Consider the following 23466-nt stretch of genomic DNA (forward strand, 5'->3'; position numbering starts at 1 on the left):
CTTTCATTGTATGACGATTAACTAGTAACTTTTCGTACAATTCAGAAGCAACTGTATCATATAAATCTCCGTCACTTCAATCATTTTGCAGATCTAAACAATTCTTCATAAGGTCGTCATTATAGTTATCTTTTGAAGTTCACCAATATTGTTTAAAAAACCTGAGTTGTTACTATAAATTTGAAATTGATTAAATCGTTCACTAAATAACAGTAAAGCTCCATAGGCAATTACATTAAAATAAAATGTTCGGAAATTGTTTCCTGGATCATCATTTACTTCATCAGAATTCTCATAATCAAATTGTTTTTTTGGTCCTTCTAAAACGCTTCTTTTTAAATGTCTTATCAATATTCATGACATCTGCTATTTCATTAGCTTAATTTTTGAGGACTCAAAGCTACTACTCATTCTAAATGATTTTAAAAATTCTAAACGACTATTTAAAATAGGTACGTTGAATAATTATATAATATATAGTTAGATGTGATGACGAATTACAATTCGACAGCCGCTCGCGATATCGGGTAATGACTAATTAAATTTAATACTGCGATAGACTTTCTGGGAATCCGGATTTGCCATACCTTATGTCGACGTTGGTGCTTACATATTTAATATAATATAATATTGTTCTTTTGTTTTACTACCAGATTTCCATATAAAATATTTTTCTATGGACATTTTGAGCGCGAGGTCCTGGACAAATGCCCCGCTTGTATGCCCCGCTTATGGAAAGCTATTGAGGTTAAACTTTATTGCATGCAATAGTTTCATTTCTTGTGAAAATACACAAACAGTGTACGTATAGGTATAGGTACGTAGATATAGCGAAAAGTCGCAATTTTCAGGAGAAATGTATAGTAATGGTAATAATTTTGTTCATAATATTATTTTTAAAACCCAAGTCTTGCATTAAATTGTAAATCTATTGTTTCTTGGAAATTTATATATTTTTGTACAATATTTATATTATTTTCATTAATTGTAAACCTAGTAAACCCCTGACACAGATTTTGGATCTGAGTATCTTATAAACGTATACGTTTTTATTATTCGTAGGTACGATTTGTACAAGTTATGTGAATATTATTTTTATTAATTATTATGGAAAACTATTGCAGTAAAATATGATTGCATACGATGTACGACAATTCCTGTGAAGATACATAAACAGCTGTGTGTGGATGACGTAGGAAAAATCGAAATTTTTCTGTCAAACCGTGTACATTGCGCAATATTGGATAATATTTTCTGATCACGGTCGGTTCTTCCACCCCCATCTCATCACAAAGTTATTTATTATTTCTAAATAATATTGAAACTAATTATACAATTTTTGAAAGTTTGGAACTCGCTTTCAAACATCATTTGAACTTTGGAAAAAAATTACACTTTCCATATTATATTATAAGTTTATAACACAAACTCAGGAGTAAACTATAAACGTCAAACATTAAAGCATGATAGTGTTTGTTTTTAAAATCCAAGTCCTGCCTTAATCGATTGATACTAGATTATTTGTATATTTTTTACGATATGCGTTTCGTATATATTTCGAATCCGAGTAAACCACCGAGACGAATTTTCAGTCAAAGTCTATAAAGTAGTAATGTCTATTGGTTTATATTATTCCAAAGGTATACCTACGGTTTATACAAGTCACACGAATAATGTCATTAATTATTTCAGAAAACTATAATGCGGTTGAGCTCAATCGCATACGATAATATTTCTTTTATTGTGAAGATATACACGAACAGCTGTTGTGGATGACTTAAATCGTAATTTTCCCGGCAAACCGTGTAGGTACATTGCGCAATATCGGATAATGTTTTCTCGTCGCGGTCCGTTCTTCCACCCCCTTCCCACCACCCCCCCCCCCCCCTCGTCCTCGCAGCAGGCGTCTTGCTACGAGACCGTCGAAAATCGTTCGGCGCCTCGCGGACCGCACACCCGACGACGACTCCGCGGGAGAGGGAACCCTCAAAACTGTCCTTATAGATGAACGGATTTTGCTCGGCGAACGCGCGTGGGCCGCCGGGCACTCTGCTAAATATAAATTTGGATATCGTCCAGGTGTAAGGACGGCACAGCGCAGCGGCGAGTCTGCCAAGCCGCGGATAATATTCGAATAAAAAATACGTATTATTGCGATATGTGATATTAAAATATTACGTCCGTCGGGCGACGGAGTTCCCTCAGTCGTACACGTCTCGCACGCGGTCGTCAGTCGTCGCGGGCGCTGTGCTGTAATATTATTGTTCTGCAGTGGATTGCGTACGATCGGGACGACGAAAACCCAATCCGGTGTAGTGGCGAGAATAGGGAGAGAGAAATTGGCGAAATACGAAAACCGCGAACGGACGACAATTTATAACATTGTTTATCAAAACTATATACGTCACGATAATATTTTAATACGTCACACAGTTCGTCGAGTTCCATTCGTGTGCGGCTCGGGTTGCGAGCTTCGAGTGTTTTGGATGCGTCGAATTCCAATCGGGGGCGGTGGTTGTGGCGGTGCTGAATTTCTTTTTGACTCCCCCGAACGAGATACCCGCGGGTAACCTATACAGCAGCTCTGCCCACGCGATAATAATACAAATTTTATTAATATTATATTTTCTACAAAACCGCCACCTCAGAAGTACTACGTCACGTCATTATATGATCACATAATATTACGTCGCGGCAGTAGATATTCGTCAGCGAGACATCGCGCATAGTATATTTAGTAGTTCGTCGTTGATCATTATCATGTCTTGGTTTTTTTCGGCCGACGATGACGAAGAGGACGAAAATTTGCTGTTTAGCCCCGCGCTCATGGCCCGGAGGGCCAGCGAGAGTTGGATCGATACGCCGCCAATAGAGGTATCTTTATATGGGATTTTTTTTTAAAATTATTCTCAACGATATAATATTATATTAAAAACAATGACAGCCGTCATTGTGCCGCCGAAAAATTGTCATCACGCCGATGTCGTGTCGCGGACGTCTCTGGACGATGTAATAATATATTTCACTGACGTCACGCAGGACCTTGGCCGGTTTTTAGAACTTTTGGGTCGTCTTCCGCAGTGTAGGTAGGTAGGTACGTAGACAGTTTTACGCGTTCATTTCGACGTTTTCATCCGATTATATATCATTTCATACGAATGATCACGATTTGTACAAACTTTCAAACGCAGAAAAACTTTTAAAGTTGCTCTTTCATTAGCGGGACCTCTGTTACCTCCTTACCGAATATCTCTTGAAAACCCTGTTTAGGCTAGCTTTCAATTGCCAATTTACAAAAACGAATATGCTCTGTAAGCCTGGCGATTTTTCCAGACCCATTACCAATATTGTATTATTACACTTAAGACTCAAATTAAATATATTAACAACATTGACTTTTCAGTAGTGGTGCCAAGCACTCGTCAATTTGATATTTAACTTTAACCACCGCACCCAATTACTATTCGAATTAACAGTGGACCGCAGTAAAAGCGACGATCTATTTTTTTTAACTCTATTGTCAGAAAAATATCCATCGATAAAAACCTCAATACTATATTGTATGTTAACTTAAGTTTTCAATAACTGCTAGTCTTACGTTTCCACATTATATGTAGCCTATATATTATTCTCGTAGGATAAAATCAATGATATGTATTAAGTGCTTAAAACGCACTATTCTACTTACCGATACTATACTTATACTTAACGTCCTACATAACATTTATATAATACACCATTAAAACTTAATAGGATCATAAAATATGTATCGTAATATTTTCAATTATTACTTCTGCACAATGAACAAGTTTATTTTGATTTAACACTGTTTTTATATGTGAAGCGAATAATGCTAATCATGTCGTTATTTATAATGAATATTGTAATATATTACCTAGACAATAAGCAATCTAAAAATTTAAAATAATATATTCAAATATTCAACAATAACTTGTTGTACAATATTATTTTCAATAGTAGACATTTTGTTTTCGTATCAATGGTGTCTATTTTTCGGGAGATTCGTACATTTTCAGCAATATTGCCAACGCGGCACCGTTTTGAGCTTTAACTTTCTCCGAATCGTATTATACCCACTCACTGCGTGGTGCCCGACCACAATTTCTGAACACCAGGACATAATCAACTATCAAGTGTATAATAATAATATATTTAATATTGAACCTTGTTGTAAACAGTTTCATTACACATAGGTGGGATTTTGAGGCGTACATAGAATGAGGTCCTAAACAAATGTTATATTAACACGGAGTCCTATACGATTTCATAGAGGGGTGACTATGTGTCTGTTTGTTTTTTTTTTGTTTGTGGTATACTCTATCCTTAAGTGATATATATATGTATAACTCTGATGTCAAAGTCATTAATGGTTATATCCACAAACACAATATCTGTATTAGGACTTAAATTTACTTTAATTCAAAACGAGTCTTTGGCTTTAAAAATGAAAATGTTTAAACCAGGGTTTGCATTTAAAAAAAAAATTCTGTTTTATTTTATTTACAATTATAACGTTACACAATCTTTGCGTTTATCGTTATTTAAAACAGTGTTAATACCTATTAATTTTAAAAAATAATAATTAATGCGGGTAAGTAATTTATTGCCCGGATACGAAATATAATATAATCAATTCTTAGATTCTTAGATTGTTTGCACGAAATAAATATTTCTGCGAAACCAATAGACCTTTTAAGTAAATACATTTTAAAATATTTCGTTTTGCGTTATTTTTCGTTCAGTGATATTCTATAAATTACGTTTTGTTTAATGATATAGGTAAAATATATTTTGTCAATCGTTATGTTTTGTTTTGTGGTATTTAATTATTTTTGACCATCGCTTTCCGTTATAATTACGTTTACAAATTTCAATCGTTTTTTTTTTATCGAATATAACGTTATTATAAATTTTGCAAACCCTGGTTTTAACTGTTAGTTTTCCAATGAAGGAGCAGTAGTTAAGCCTCAAACCAACAGACGTCCGCAGTATCTATCTGGAAGTCGATTTCTAAACAAACATTAATATTTCGTGAGAAATAAATTACACGATAAGCACGTCGTGCCAATCAACCATATCAAATAATGTAATTGCATTTAAATTTCATATTGTTTAGTCGGATTTCGGTTAAGCGCGCTTCACCGCGGTTGTCTCAGTGTCATGATCACGGAATTTTCGTTCATCGTGCGAATTTCGTCCTAATATTCCAGAGAGGGTGTTTATTATTAATATTCATTAACCAACCCCGACAGCCTCGAAGTGATTATCGTCGTCGTTGTTTCAATGTTTTTCGTTTATTATTAAAAAGCCGTACGCAATAATACAATATTATAATAATTATTGTGTAATCCAACGGCTGAATATTAATATTTGATATTATTATTATTATTATTGGAAAATCTATATTTTGTACACTTGGTTTTTAAGTGCCGTACGCATGTGGAATAAATTTGTATCCGGACGGACAATAGTCGTGGTACGATCAGACGCCGACTGCAGCATTATTGGCGTAAAATAGCGTTTCAATTCTTATTTCTTATTTTATTTGTCGGTGGAGAGGAGGTGGGTTGGGGTGGATTGAGTCGAGTCCGACATATATCATAAATGTAACAAGGACTTTGAAGATGTCCCCGCACCAGTCGGATTAGCATCGCTATATATTTTATGACCAAAACATATATTTTTGCCAAAAAAAACTAAATAATAAAGTTTTATAGGCCAGCGGGATTTATCTTGCCGTTTATTATTGATGCTATACTACATAAATACGTAATAATATTGCCAGTCAATGCTATAGCACGTAATGAATTATGTAATGTATATAGCATGAAATGCTGACCGGTGTCAATGCGAAGGTAAACATAATTTAATTGACAGATTTAGATACAATAAATTATTAACGTTTACAATATCCATTGAAATGCGTTCGATTTTCTTTCATCGCGCATTCCTCTAGCTTCTGCAATAATAATCTTGGTAAGTCCTAATTAGTTTTTACAAAGGTGTAATTATTTTCGTTTGTTTCTGAAATATTTTCGAGACGACTGGAGCCGGCAATGGAAGCGCCCCCCTCCCCCCGGATTTCGCTCAAGTGCCCGCTAGCGGTAGACATTAAAATAATATTATAAACGTACCTATCTACCTTAATATATTATGAATCATGATGTTATTATATTATACCTACAGACTTCTTCGCGATAATATTCTCCTTATTATTATTATTATTATTAATAGCAGGTGCTCTTATTATTGTACTGCGCAGTATGCCTACAACTCCCATTCAATTGAAAGACGCGTATATGAGTGCAATTATTATTATTATTTCGCGATCTCTGTGAATATCAACCCTATGTATATATTTTACCTGTATATACATATTGTATAATTGGGCCGATTCAATGCCGTATTGTCGTTGTTATAAACACATGGCGATTGTCAGGTCGAAGTTTGTCCAAAGCCGACTCGGTTATCCGCCGATTATTATACTAGGTATACTGACGACGAACAAAAAAATAAATAAACAACCACTCTGTAAATGGGATTAGAGTCTTACAACAACAAACAATAATAACTCGGAGGTGATTGCCTCTCAAACGTCCTCCCCGGGGCCTATATTATTATATATAACAAAGATATTATAATATTATTGTACTACACTATATAGGTATGTATGTACATTATTATTCTCCGTGACCGTTATTCGCGTCTCTCGTTTTGTCTCGTGTACTTATCATACAACAGCGAGACAGCTTACAATATTTGAATATTATAATATTATACCTAGGTACCGGTACTACACATTGTTCTGCTGCTGCACTGAAACGAAGTACCCGAAAATCGTTTGCGCTCAATGACAAGACTGCAGCCACTAGCCATTTCAGCTGTTGGCCAAAATAATAATCGTTCACTGCCCGCGATCTACCGTATATTAGGTGTTGGATATTCTATGGTCTCGGTATGAAGTTACTCATTATACAATAATGTGATGATAATATTAAATAATATTAAATATATTATTTTAGTGAACAAAAATAGCCCGACTCTCTTTTTCCCTTTTTTTTTTGGAGTGGGGGGTGGGGGGGGGGGGTTGGCTGAAGTGTTGGGTGTTTACTATATTTTGGTAATTGAATTAGGTTACGAATTACCTTTCGAAATTTTAGTTAAATTGTACCTATTAGTTACTTTTTAGATTCGGAGCGATTATAAATGTATTGATTTTACAATAATCTGTGTTTTTTTATTTTTATATTTTGTGTCTGTGTACATGATAAGTATTCGAAATAATGCTTCGTTTCTTAACTCCATTATCTTGTTCCATAGGAAAGTGAATCTACGTATTTTTACGTAAAAACAGTTTTCGACAAAATCGATTTTAATTTTGGTGTACCTGACTCTAAAACAAATGACTATATATATACATGACATTTTCACTGAATTATATTTATTAGCATTTTCTATTTAAAATATTTTGATTTGTTTTGAGCTGTTAATTGATATTTTCAGTTTCCAATTTGTATAGCAAATTTTATTTATTGGGTGAAAATGCTTGAAAATGTAATGCATGACTCCTAATAATATTACATTGTTACAATGATAGTTGAAATATATTAAAAATACATAGTCGTAAATTTTTTATAAGCATTTAAAGTTCAATTTTTGTGAACATTTATCAAATTTTAAATTTAAAAACGATTTTGTAGTTAAAAATTTATAAAATGTTCAAATTTTATAGGTAAGGATTGAGAATGTAAAACACGGTTCCACGTAAATTTGGTAAATTAATTAATTTATTCACAATAATATCATCAAATATACTTAGTGATATCATAGGCTGATTGGCCGACTTCATTCAGGATCGTTTTTCGTATACAATGATATAAGTATAATAGTAATATCTTTGAAATCAAATTTTACACCATCCATTACAGTGACCCACACCTTTTTTCTATTTAATCAAGTTAAATTATACTCGTGAGTTAAAAAAAGTAAATTCATTACAATTCAAATTACTTTTTACTTTCAAAAATATCACTGGTGCTTAAAAGTATATCGTCAATATATTTATTAATTAATTACGATAAACATTTGAAATTATATAAAATCCTTATTTAAGAACCAAATTAGACGATATAATATTTTATTTGACACGTTACCTATATTTTATTTTTAAATTTATTAAAAATACAACTTTTTTGACGAATATAATTTGTTTGCTATAAAAAACATTTTACCGTCAGGAACTCTAACTTATAATATGATATATTTACAAATACTTTCTATCAATTGGTTCTTAATGTAGGTATATTAAAAAAATAAACTGAAGAATAATTTTGTTATTAATTAAAATTTGTAAATAATTTTAGCTTAAATTACGTATAAATTACTAATTACAATTAAATTTAATACAATTTCTTAAAAACTAATTTCGTTACTGTAACTTCTAACTTAAGTTCAGTTAATCGCCCCAACACTTCCCCGCATTGAATAGCTATTAAAGTGAATGGAGTAGCTGACAAATTGTGGTAAAATTACATGCGATCAGGTCATATTATTTTCTTACCACGTTTTCTACTGAAAATAACGAACAATATTCATATCGTATAAATATATTTTATATCATAAATAATACTCATCCAAAAAACGACTATTTAAATTATTGTGATTGAGTTCAATTTTGAAAAATAATATTTATTTTATTATTTAGTGCTTACAATATAATGATCACGTCTTGATACGAGGGATTTGGCAATGTATATATTATTATTGTATTGTGTCGGCTGTTATTATGTGATTTACGGGAAAATCGCATGTCTGCTGAGAAGAATGTCTGCTCTATATTAGTGTCTACTGTATTAGTATATATTATTACTATTGTGTGTAAACAAAATAATTCTGTTTGCATCGTTTCACTCTTTATGTTGTGCACGACGGTGCATAATACGCTGAATTATATTTTTATCAATTGCGTTTATTGTCTGTCCCTTTCCTCCCCCCACTTGTCACTTCTCTTCTTCCCCGTCCGGTGCCCAATCTAGACGTCTTGTAACCGAGGGACCTCGGTGAAATCTGAAGCAGAGATGAAATTTATTATTATTATACTCGCGTACAATTTCGAAATATATTACAGCTCCCGAAGAGAAAAATTCAAAACAAATCTCGCCGATAGACGGACATGCGGCGATATCACATGACAACATCGCATGTGATATTATATTATTATATTTGTAATTTATTATTAGATTGACCGTTAAAATAATATATGCGTGCATATAATGAAACAACAATATAATATACAACTGCCATTATCTTTTTTTCTATTAAAGAATAATAATATAATAATATCGTCGTAATGTGCTGTCTGTTATTTTTGTTGTAACCACTAAACCACACGATGATGACGTTCACTCAACAGATAATAGATACGTATGAGTCGTTAGTATTTTACTGGCAAGATAAAATAATGCACTGCTTTAAACCGTTTTTATTTCCTCCAAAAACTATCGCGACGAATCACAACTACTGAACGGACACGTTTATCAACAAAAAAATAATACAACTTTCCGCCGATGACGAGCGCAATGAGATATTTTCATAAAAAAAAACCTAAACATCACGTAAACAATATTGCGGAATGACGCAGAAAAAAAATATGATAAAATAATAGTATTATTATAGACGCGTCGCCCCGAGGAGAACATAATATTGTAACCAGCTGTTACATGTTTTAAGCATAATAATATTATTACCTATTATCGTAATATCACATCCGTCTCGCGATTCAGTGCTATTTTCTCGGGACGTATCGAAGTCAAAAAAATAAACTCATAGTATTATAATGTTCACGCTGCTAATGGACTTAACGACGGAGTATAATAATCTCTCGCGGCGACTCGATAAAAATCTAATCGCTAAATAAATGTATACGCAACACAATGGAGAACTGTGGAAAAACTTAAAACTTTCGACTTCCGAATGTTGCTCTTTGCAGACTCCATACAAAACGAATTAATATATTATACGCGTGTACCGGCGGCGTCAAGACGGTGTCCTACATTTTGTAGGTTTCGAACTTTCGAATGAGTTAAATCAATCGGTAACGTATTGTTATTGAAAAATACTATTTTCCGACTGTTTCCACTGCGGTACAGTGAAGCCTCCCTTAACAGGCACCTCTAAACAGCGGACATCTCCGAATAGTGGATGTTTATTTGGGAACAAATTACAAACTCAACCCTCTAAACAATGGAGCTACATTTTGTTGGTTTCGAATAAATTAATCAGTCGGTTCGCCAATAACATTGTTTTTGAAAAAATACGATTTCCCGACCGTTTCACTGCGGTGTATATATATATATACAGAGAAACATCCCTTAACAGGCACCTCTAAACAGCGGACACCTCCAAATAGTGGATGTTTGTTTGTGAAAAAACTATACAAACCTTCTACTAACGGAACCCTCTGAATAGTCGATAACATTTCAGCGAGTGTCCATTATTCAGAGGTTACCTACACGCTGTATTTATTTATTTCTAATGTCGGCAATTAATTTATTTAGATTTTTGCATTTAATATAATATGTTATAAAAATATGTTACTTACCTAACGAATAGGTAATAATATTAATCACGAATGCCGCGTTAAGCAGTCTAAAGTTTTAAACAATTACTTCCTACTTACTTACAACTATCGTTGTTTTTTTTTTAGTCTGGCATTGCAGTTTAACAAAATTGTTGAGGTTATCCTTTTAAATTAGTCATTTCCCGCAGTGAATTTCCATTGGGTTAATACATCAATATTATATTATAAAGGTCATCGCGTTTCGGTTGAGTGTTTTTTTTTTTAAATACTATTTTTACAATAAATCACTGCATTTTAAAAGGGTTAAGCAATCAATACTGATTGACTTATTTACATCCGGACCCTTGTAAATCTAATAAAACCAAATCCGATGTCCTAGGGAAAAATGAATTACGATTAGTTAAATGCAGTGATGAATAATGTACTCGTAATTACGGGGTGTTGTGGTTTAACTGGTCGTTCCACGCAAAGGCGTGAATCGTCCCGACTCATTTTTTAAATACATTACTTTTATTTTTTTTTATATATATATGGACAGTCGATATTCCAAGAAAAAACAAGGTAGCAGACACGACATGGAAATCGTTAAAAAACGTCATAGTCTAAAAAAGTGAATTAGGTACCGAACCAATATTTAATGTACAATAAATAATAACGCTATTTAGAGCAAATGCCAAACAGTACAGATATAATTAGATTAAATACAGATAACATAAAGTAAAAATTTTAGATAATAATCTCAATTAAATACATATTAAATTGAAATACATTCGAACATAAGTGTTAAACGAATAATTCAATTTTATTAATATAATAAATCTTTTAATATAATACAATAAGTAAAATATTATAAGTGATTGCTTAGAACATTTTTTAAATCGCTGGGTGTATCAAAAAAAAATCAAAGTTTTTAATGGAATTACTATTCAATAAAATTCTATTCATCGGAGCATAATAAGTAATAACTATAGTTAAGTTTTTTGGGTTGTACATAAAAGTATTTGTAGAGTGGAGAGAATAGAGTGGTACATTTAGTGGAATCTTTTATATTATATTTTTTCTAATTTATCCTTATAGGTAATATATTTTCTTATTTTTTTTATTGATACATCGGCAACTTGGCCATTATAATATTTTATTAAAAGCACATTTATAGATTTAACATGTTTTCATATTTAATTAAGTAAGGATTGACTAAATTATTTTAAATTGTTTGGAGATGTGGAATTGATACCAGTATATGTATTTTGAATTTTTTACATTCTATGAATAGTCAGAAGAACACGCTACATCTACCACATATAATCTGCATAGGTGTAAATAGCGTTTTATATTTTTTTTTCGGGGAAGGGGGGGGGGCTAATTAAAGGCCTACTACGATAATATTGAATAAGCTTAAAACCACATTTAGGACATTTTTGAGGGAGACTTAGCCCTTAAATCACCCTCCTATTTTCACCCATGCACATAATAATATGTTGGAGTTCTTCTTTGGTCATCCAAATATAACTGCGTGTTAGGTGACCTATTTGAAGTCGGTCAGTCACAGTTTTTTCTTCTCTGCTGAGTCCAGAGTTTTGCCATAAATTAATATTGTTTTTTAAATCCTGTTTATTTTCGTACGCCAGTGCTATTTGTTAATTATATATTTCGTTCATTAAGTCTGTGTATGATGTAGTCATATTTATAAAAAAAAACGACGTTGAAGTGGTTGCTTCAAGTGCTTCTTGGTCTGCTTTTTCATTCCTGGTATGCTTATATATATGCCCGGGAATCCATATGAAATATTCCCTTTCTCAAAAGCTCTACGATTTTCTTCTCGGATAAGCTTGGGGTCGTCGGTTAGATTATCCGTATTTTGTGTGGCATTAGGGCTACTTAGTGCGAGTCACTTATTATACTATGACATTTGTTTGTAAAACAATATTTTATCCGACAGATTAGGTCAATATATATTATTATATGTCCATAGTTTATATACCGACATCTATAATATGTAATATAATTTTATTAACGCCAGAAAACGTCGATTTTTGTAATGCACCTATCTATAGTTAAATGTATCATTATTTTTTATAACTATATCTAAATTGTATATGATACTAATACTACTTACTATTGTGTTTGATGGGTGTATTATGCCGGAGGACTTTATGGTGTCTCCGATGGGGGGAGGGGGACTGCCTATCGAAAAAGAATAGTTTTATGTACTTTCATCAGTCGGGGTGAGCAGTGCCGTTCGTCGTCATATATAATAATATATGCCCAGGAATCTATATGAAACGAATAATATGTTTTCCTTTTCCAATAGCTCTTCAAGCTTTTTCTCGGATACGCTTAGTGAGGCGAGTTGAATTTTCCGTATTTTTGATGGCATTAAGACTAGGTACCTACTTAGTGCGAGTCACTTAGTATTATGAAATTTGTTTGTAAACAATATTGTATCCGGTAGAGTAGGTCAATTATTATAATATGTCTATAATATACCCAAAGGCGTATTTAGGTGGAGGGAGGGGGTTTACATTAATTTCCCAACGTCAAAATAAACAAACTATTCAAAAGTACATTATATTAAATAAATAATATATAATGCATACCAATTAAATGTATAATTATTATTTTCTATTTAATAATTTTATATATGATACACATTTACCAACTACTTACTTACTAATATTGTAGTTGGTGGATATATCGCTTCGTGTGGGGGGAGGGGGGCCGAATGGGCGTTGGCAAAGGTCGCTACCGATCGAAAAAGAACAGTTTTGTATATATTTCTATAAGTCGGGGTGACCTGCAGTGGCGTAGTTCGTCATGTAAGTATATTATTATAATATATACGGCTGCACCGCCCAAATTTAAACAATAGGTATATTATTATGTAAATCGTATTATGTTATGTTACGTACCCAAAATACATGAATCGGGCAAGACTCGAGAGATTTATGTCTGGCGAATCGCAAACAATGATTGTTATTGTAAGTACAGCATCGAAGTCGACCGTGATATGTAATGGGATAATGATTTCAGAAATATATTTTAAGACGTCTTATTCTGGAAAAATTTCCACAGCAGCGCGAAATACAATAATATAATAATATTATTATAATATTCAAGTAAGAGATGGGTCGTTTTTGTGATTATTTTAAACGTTTGTTGTACATGTATTGTTTTCGAAGACTCGACACTTGAATACCCTACAGTAATATTTTTTGTTCACAATTTTATTGTAGGCGTCGCTCACTTTGTGCGAGTCTCTGCGAAGATCTCGATATAGTTTTAATTGCTCTCGAGTACAATTATAACAACACCAATACCGGATAAACTCTTCCGAAATTCGTCATTCCTTATAATAATATTGTATATTAATATAATGATATATTAATAATATTATCATCATTGCCGAATTCGTTTAAACAAACGAAACGTGTAAAAACGCTTTTGGCGTATTATGATCATATTATTATATGCCATAGTGACTATTGTTTAACACTAGATTTCTTTGAATATTTATTAATCACTTGATAATAATGATGATATTATCTTCATATTATACTATTGATTAAAAATTATAAGATATTTAGCCCCAACAATAATGGCGCTAAAAATCGCGGTAAATTAAAATAAGGTCCACTGTCATAGAATAACATAGTTGTGAGTTGCAACGATATTAACGGTTAGATAATAATATGTTATAAGTAGGGAACGGATTTAAATGCTCTAAAAAACCAGAAAAATGCCCTAAAAAACTTTAAAAATGGGTTTTATATTCAATAAAAACAAAATTTTAAATTTAAAACTTATAAAAAAACACATTATTATGAAAAATCTAATAAAAAATATTTAAATACAATACAACCTTAATTAATTAATTTTCAATTATCTTCTGTCCATCTTCTTTTTACCCTAAAAAATAATAATTTAATAGGTATACCATTTAGATAGGTATATTCGTTTTACTTTTACCTTTTGTTTCATAGCATTGTATTATACACGTGTCAACAATAATTTCGTAATTTCGTAACATAATACATATTTAGGTATTTTAGTTTTTTTTAGAATGAATGTGGAAAAAATGTTGAAAAAAATGACTTAAAACCCACAAAATGCACTAAAAATTTCAAAAAAAGCTCTATTAATGCAAAATAAAAGTTACATTTTTTAATTCTTTGACGTATGAAATGAACTTTTTGCTTGGAAACCAATGTTTTCGGACATTCAGAAAAAAATGCAATTTGCATTCAAATCCGTTCCCTAGTTATAACGATAATAAGAACAAATGCAGATTACGGATCACTTACACCATGTCTGTTTTGTTATCGACGCGCTTTTAGCGTGTAATATTATGATTATATTAAATTATCGTGACTTGACTACAACCACCAAATGACTATATTTCTATGAATATTATTAATCACTTGATAATAATAATAATAATATGTTAAATTGCGCTAGGATTCTGCTGTTGCAGTGTAAAGTTTGAAATAGCTATTTCTACATTATAACATTATGTAATTTCCGCCGAAAAAACTAATTAGCAAACAATTTTGTGTTTCATCAATTTAGAAAAACTTGGTCGAACAACTTTGGCTGAAAACCGTTTTTACAGTGTAATAATATTATTATAATCGCTTTCATAATTAATACGATATTACACGCACCCCGGTCCGTGATGTGGTTGTTTCGAAACCGTATAAATTATGTATTTTCGGGAAATCTTGTATATTGATCGTGTTTAACCGTTCGCCGTGGTTTGTCGTCACGTTTGATTATTTCTATTCCATCAATTCAGAAAGGCTAGGTCGTGCAACTTTGGCCAAAAACCGTTTTTCCGATGTAATAATATTATTATAATCGCTTTCATAATTAATATGATATTACACGTTCACCCCCGGCTCACGTGGTTGTCCCAAAACGGTGTAAACCACTGGTCCCAAACGTGTGGCACGCAAGAAATATTTTATTTCTTCGTCAATTTTAAAAATAAAAAAAAATTTACTAAACAAGAAATGAATAATATACTTTGTAATACTTTGTACCTATTATTAAAAACAGTTATAAAATAATAACCGAAATCGATAGTAGAAATGAAATATGCTGTCTTCATTTATTTTGTTTATTTTAATTTAGAATAGGTAATGAAGATGAGTAAAAAACAAAAGACGTTTTTCCCTCGAACCTTTGACGTATATAAATATAAGGCCCTTTGGGTATTCCGAGTTTGAGACCACTGGTACAAACTATAATATCATGTATTTTCTAGAAATCGTTCGTATTGGTCGTGTCCAATCTTGTTTTTCATTGTTCGCAGTGGTTTGTTGTCACGTTTGATTATTTGTTCCACACAGCACTTAGGAAATAATAAGATTTTGTAAATATTTTTAAGTGCTTGAATAATAAATATTTGACTAATAATATTTTATGAATATTTTCTTCTCATTAAAACAAAATATTGTACTTACTATATTATGATTGCATAAAAATGTTGACTTAATATTTTTATAAAGTTTCTGTAAAAATGTTTTTTTGAAAATGTTTTCAAAAATATGAACTTCTTTGCCAATGAATATAACTAAAATATTTCATAATGATTTACGAAACTTTTTAGTATATTTTGACAACTATATTATATTATTTTCATGAAAATATTTTTACCATAGTTGGGCAATATTTGTATACTGTGTGGGGTGTTTCATAAATTCATAAAACCTTGGTCTCTGTATTCAGACAACTTTGGCTGAATACCGTTTTTACGATGTAATAATATTATTACAATCATTTCATTATAAAATTAATAATATGATATTACACTCGGACCCAGGTCCACGTGGCTGTCCCAAAACAGTAAAACCACTGATCCGTTTTTGTTACGAGACGTTCATGTACGTTATAGGTACTGCAGAGCTTTTGGTTAAACGTAAATCAGATCAGTCAGTATATTCTATAAAACTATAAGTGACTGAGTTTTAAAATACAAACAATTATAGTTATACTTATACATGGTGCACTGTATGGAATGTAATGGAAAGACTTGACAAATGAAAATGAAAAATTGATACTAGTTAAAGGTTAAACGTATGAAAACTATTTCATGAAAATGCAGATATGGATTATAAATGATTTAAGATTTCCATATGTCTGAGAATTCCAAAAAAATAATATTAAAAAGAAAGTTATTGTGTTTTGAAGTAATTTACTCCAAAACAACATTGATATTTTCAAAAAATGTAAAAATAAACTACCTGACTTAAATGTTTTCACAATCAACAATTTTCAAAAATTAAATTTTCAAATTGGCTAATGAAAGTGTGGCAAGAGATATTTGGGATTCATGCAAAATTTAAAACTTAATAAATTATTAAAAAAAAAAAAATCAAAATTATTAAATATTTAAACTTTAAATGTTTTGATTTTAGAAGTTTACGTGCTGTATATTATTATAATTTATAATTCATGTAAATTATTATACAACGAATTTTTTGAAAAAAAAGGATTGCTACTGCTTCTGTCGCCAATATTATGCACGCATAATAAATTATGGAGGTACGGTAAAACCGTTAATATTGTAATATTATAATATACGATGTTACGATCAGACTAAATGTATTTAAAAAAAGTGTCATTCCAACTAGTATTGCGTTGTAAACATATTGAATGAAAAATAAGCTATTTTTATATTAATTATTTCACTGTGCTAAAGAGTGCACGATAATATTTATTCTGTATGCTTTTTCTGTATAATATATATTGATATACATTATTAGCTCTATTGTATAAAAAAGGGTTTTATTATTTTTATTTCAGTGTATATTACTGTGCTATGCATGAAAACAACTAAAATAAAGTTAATTTAAATTTTAAAAATAACCGACAATTATGAACAAATTATATATAATATTCGGACGTTGAAGTTATGACGTTGGAGAAAAACTCGGATAGTATATTTTAATAATACCTATAATTAAACGTCGCGAAATATGAATTATTTCGAATTATAAATAGAGATTAATAAACTCGTCTTCAATAACATTTGGTAATTTTATATTATTTAAAGCAAGTTTGAATAATATATTATTATTTAAATTAATTATTAAATGCCTAATAGTATATTAGTATCATACCGTTGAGAAATCTATACTAAGATTTATGGGTCTTTACAGTTTTCATGATAAAATATTTGGTTGTCATTTTCTATTTTATTATTATCAAAATAGCTAGTCAACATTTATTGTGCGAATCTAGCTTGGAATTTAGAATAAGGGCTCAAGTACGATGTGTATACGATGGCCGTAAGAGTATCACGAAATTGGGCGCGCAGAATGCATTCAATAAATTGACCCAGGATTTGAATCAAAATTTTAAGATTTTAAATATCGACGGAAATCGCTAAAAATCTTCTAAAACATTGAAAGTAATATAAACATTTTTTTAACAATATACAAGAGTTATATTGAAGTTGAAAAAAATTGAAATCATTAATAATTTATATAATAACTAGCCCTCCGGTCTAATATATAATATTATAGCCTATAGGTAATCGTTTTATATTTTGTTTTGAACAATAAACAAATCGATTTTAAGTTAAAAAATAACTATGAAAAGACAATTTAAAATTCAACAATAGTCAACAGGTCTATAATATTGTAAATCAGTAGGTTTAGGTCATAACTCATAAGTCATAATTAAAATAACTAATATATATCATTTTCTTGGGCCTGTGCCAGTACCACAGCTGCGCGTAACGACGCATATTGAACGCGCTAACGACGATCCTGCACGTATGGCTCGTACTTAAAAATCAAAATTAAAATCGTAAAAATGTAAAAGTGATGTTTTAGATAAAAAAGAAAATATTTTTTTTTTTTAAATCCAAGTATAAAAAATCAGAAACCAATTAAATTGATATTGTGCAACGGTATAAAAAATAAATATATTATTTTTTACTTATAACTGGCAAAGCTAATATGATACTAGTTTACAACAACTTACACAGAAAAAAAAATATTATAATATTATAGTTAAATAAATTATAGTAAATATAACTATTTAATAGGTAAAATATCTAAAATGATTTACTTAGTATTACTATATAAATATAGTTATATTAGTTATGGTTAGGTTTACTATATTTTATAGTTAATGCAGTTTTTAATGTTTGAATTAACTAAAAAATATAGTTAAAGTAGCATAATTCAGTTCAAATAACTATAGTAACTTGACTGTAATATTTTAGTAAATCTGATTAATCTTATAGCTATCCCTATAGCAATTATCATAATGTACAGTCAATCCTACTATTTTTATAGTACAAACAACTGTTTGTTTTTTCCGTGTATATACAACATAACTAATATAATTTTCTTCGCAAAATGGAAATTAAAATCAAAAATGTAATTTGGATTTCAAGCCTTCAATTGACCGCGTTGTCTGACCTACGGTAGCACGGACTTGAACCAAAATTAAAAAACTAAAACCATCCCTACCATAAATTGTCCATACATATTTATTTTCTTCATAGATTTAGATACACTGCAATCAAATAACATATTATAGTAAAATAAATAAATGAGCACTCGAGTTTATTGTATAGCTACTGTATGGATATTGTTCGATACTCACTCATAATAATTCATACATTCGCGGAAAAGTGTCACATGCTTAGCTTTTTATCTCGTTTGTTTGTTTATTAATTAAGAGGATTCGGTACCGTGATTTTCTGTTTTAACGCACTCGCGACATAGTATTCTAGACGTGTTTTTAGCCAAACATACCAATTGATCTAATGAAGCGATAACAATTCTGAAAACAGATTTGAATTCAAACTTACTAACTTTACTAACTTTACTTTACTAACTAACTTTACTTTTCCACATTTTTGATATTATCCTCCAATTCCCAAAAATGTCATGTTAAAAATGAGTATTTAAAAATGTTCGTATTTCAATTTTTGGAGAAGTTAAACTTAAAATCAAAATATAAAATATGAGGGGAAGTGGATTTCAGGTAGACTTGACGACAAATTCAAATTGGTTTTTAGAATTCTAATCACTTCATTGGATCAATTGGTATGTTTGACAAAGAACCCGTCTAAAATCATTTGTCGCGAGGTGTTAGACAAAAACAGAAAATCACGGTATATAATCCCCTTAGCCAAATACTATTTAAGGATCAAATTATATTCATATATTCTATTAACATACAAAAATCGTATTTTTTTAAACACACGATTAAATTATTAGAAAACTCAATTTCTCACTTATTAATTTTTATTAAAATCATAAATCAATAAGACGTAGTCCCCGACAACTAGGAACCTAGCTGGATCACGTTTGGCCATATATTTTAGACCAACTAACTGTAGCTAAAATAGAGCTATAACACATTGTATTATGTTTAAAATAAAAAAATTACAACATTTTGAAATGTGTCCCGTGTGCTTTTTTTAAAAAGCATATTTTTAGTACCTACAGACGTTAAAAAAAATGTAATTTAGAAAATTAAATGTGAGACGAAACTCCAAACCGAAACTAAAACCATACTTACCTGAAGATATTTTCTTAGAATACTACTAAAACCAACCAAACATTGTACATGCTTTACTTATAAACAAGATATAGGTATGTTTTATTATCTTTTATTAGGTATCTAATATAGGTAATGTATCATAAAGCGTAAGTTATAACTGTATTGTACATTATTATATACCCATGTAACATTACATTTTGTAATATCGTGATTGCAACAATGTAAAAAAACTTAAGTAGGTATTAACCTATGTTGGCACAATAAGTTAAATTAAAAAATATATAATATGAGAGGTCCTGATGAAAATGTAATGTTTATTACCTTTCATTTTTATGATGAATATTACTAAAATCACATTATATTATGCAATAATATGTGCATTAACATATTTAAATTAATTTTTTATATTATTTCATTACTATGCAACATCCATTAAACATGGGTCCACTTTTAATATAAATTCTTGTGTTTAATTTTTATTAACCTAACCGTTCAACAATTGCCGGTGAGCCTTTATCTTTGTTTTTTACAAAAAGTTCGAGATGTGTAGGTATTTGTTTATTTATTTCACAATACGGGATGAAATGTAAGCTACACGAGTATTAAATTTGTCAAAACAACATAAATTATTCTAAAATATATCGTACATATAAAATCTTTCAATTCAAAACTATAGTGATTAATGTGATAACAACAATAATACTTAGAGTATGCATGAGTTCTCGGTTTTTATATCGTATAAAATACAATTTTATTATTAAGTGAAATTATTATGCAATATAACTATTATATTACATAGTAATACATACTATAGTTATAATACAAAAATATAATCTAATAATTGTATCTTGTAAATAATGTTTTAACAACTATCTTATTTTAATGTATTTGAATCAATAATAATAAATCGTGTAATAACAATATTTTATAGTACCTACAATATTAAAAATAATTGAAATTTAATAACTGTAACCGATCCATCAATACTTATGTATGTAATCCCCACAACTAATACCTAGTAAAAACTGACAGACGAATAGGACCTTCTAACAATGGCACGTTATTAACGGCAGTCAATATAACAACCAATTAAGTATTAAAAATAAATAAATAATTGTGGATGACTTTTAATTTAAAGGAAATATGATTTAATATAGATTTGTAGTCTATATTATGTTTTGCATCAACTTTGAATAACCTGGATTTAAAACCATCTCAAAACCATTTCGAGGTGGATACCTACTGCAGGACAGTAATAAATGGAGTAAAATGTATTTATTATTACATTTTTTTTCGCATATTTTGAAGTAAACGCATTTTCTTAAATATTATACGTATGAGTACGTACATATTTCGTTAAATATTTTGTATTTTTTTTTTTACATTTACTTTACCTATCACTGACAATACATTGAAAATAATCATTATTCTGCGGGAAATATTATGTCCAATCTTTCGTAAATTGTAATAGAGAACGAATAAATAAGATAAATAGGTTAACGATTTTTGATATTATCATATTTGCTATACAGTCTATAACTCTTGTGACTATAGTTGCTTCTAGTTTTTTTTTTTCATTTTCATGATTCAAATTTAAAAATTAATGTTGAATAAATATTGTTTGTTAAATATTTGACGTTTTTTAATACATATTTTGGCAAAATAAGAACATAATATTTTGACTTTTTTACTCCATAAAAAACTACGCCTGTGTGACACGTGGAATGATCGATAATTTGTACAAAATTCGTGGGTTCAGAACCAAATAAAGGTTATAGATTTTTATAAAATCCACTTTTTTTGACAGGTACAAAAGTTTAGGTATGCTTTATAATTAATGCTCAGAAACAACCATTTAGGTACATTATTTATTGAGTTATTGAGAACTAAAATGTTCTAAATCAACACGTCAAACAAATTTATTTTTTATAAAAGTGATAAAATAAATCTAACCTTTGGGTTCTCGACTACACTTTCAAAATAAATATGTTATAATATGTACATTAGAACCAAAAAGTACTATTTCATATTCATTGAATCAACCATATAATGGTCATAAGACAGAAAGACATACAATATTGTTAATTATTGTTTATTCATCAACAAAATAAATAATTCTATAAAATATAATAGAACCATGATATTATTTTGGTCTTAACATTACGACATTCTCTATCGTTTAACCAAATTTTGTTTGCTATGAAAGATATATTTAATTTAGAACAGTTCAAAGTGAGAATAATATATTTTTCACCAAAATGAAAACACATTGTTAATATTTAAATCGAACTATCATTGGAAGTTATTGATAAAGAAAATAATAATATTACAGTTTGAAGTTTTAAGTATTGCTCTCATGAAAACAATTTTATATTTTGAGATAAACCCTTTTAGTTTATGAGCCCACTTACATACTAGGTATGCACATAACCACGATTTGATCGAGTGCTGTGCTCATTGTATCATTGCATGATTGATTGAAAGAAGAAAAAATTAAAAGATATTTTTTCAGCGCGATGTTACAAATCATATTATAGAGTGTGGGAAAAATTCTATAGACGGAGGTTGATTCCTTGCTACATCAGTAAAGGCCTTCGCAGAAGGGTTTTCCAATATTCAGACCACGATATTATAATAACTTCTGTCTAACACATTGCCAAAAGGGTGGTCAGACATTGCAATCATGGGGCGTCCTCTTCCCTCGCCGTACATACCGACTTTCAATGATAATATTAATATGTTAAGAGGATTACTTAAGTGCTCTTTCCGGTGGCGGCACGCATAAATGTTGAAACGATGAAAGTGTCGGGATTATAATGATAAACGGTTGCCTCCGCTTGCGTATCCACGAATACCCTCTCACATCGCCACGTCGATTTTACCTATATAGACTTATATTATTATCATCCGTTCCAATTATTTTTCATCATCCCATCATCAGAACTACAGGAACTTGTGAATTCGGAAATCGTGAATATTAATGCTTATCGTTTTACCTCCAACAATACCGACACTTCAGATATGTTATACACCCTCCGAGTATGGGAGTTTGGCTTGTGCCGAATAAGTGAATAAAAAGTTCTGTCACGGATCGTCAACAATAAAATTATTAATGTGGGTTGAAAATCTTTTCAAAAGTTTGTATGTAGCACATCGATCAGTCAATCAAAATTCCACTAATTTGACGTATCACTCGACTTTTAAAACATATTGTGTGTTGACAACGTTGAATCATTTTCTGAAAACACATTTTGATTAAACTATGTACAAATACGCAAATTGATTAAATTTGACGTCACTCTTCATATTTTAAAACCTCTATTTATTATATAAGATCAAAC

The 23466-nt window shown here is 30.3% G+C and overlaps 1 protein-coding gene across 1 annotated transcript in view; it reads left to right on the forward strand.

Annotated features, from left to right (window-relative positions):
* The first annotated feature begins 2175 nt into the window (after nt 1-2175).
* Nucleotides 2176-23466, forward strand: part of LOC132937503 (uncharacterized) — an 85522-nt gene continuing 64231 nt past the window's right edge. The window contains exon 1 of the mRNA XM_061004324.1: nt 2176-2874. Within this exon, the coding sequence (XP_060860307.1) occupies nt 2761-2874 (114 nt within the window). The 5' untranslated portion in view covers nt 2176-2760. The remainder of the gene's footprint in view (nt 2875-23466) is intronic.

Source organism: Metopolophium dirhodum, chromosome 1, assembly GCF_019925205.1.
Source record: "Metopolophium dirhodum isolate CAU chromosome 1, ASM1992520v1, whole genome shotgun sequence".
Lineage (NCBI taxonomy): Eukaryota > Metazoa > Arthropoda > Insecta > Hemiptera > Aphididae > Metopolophium > Metopolophium dirhodum.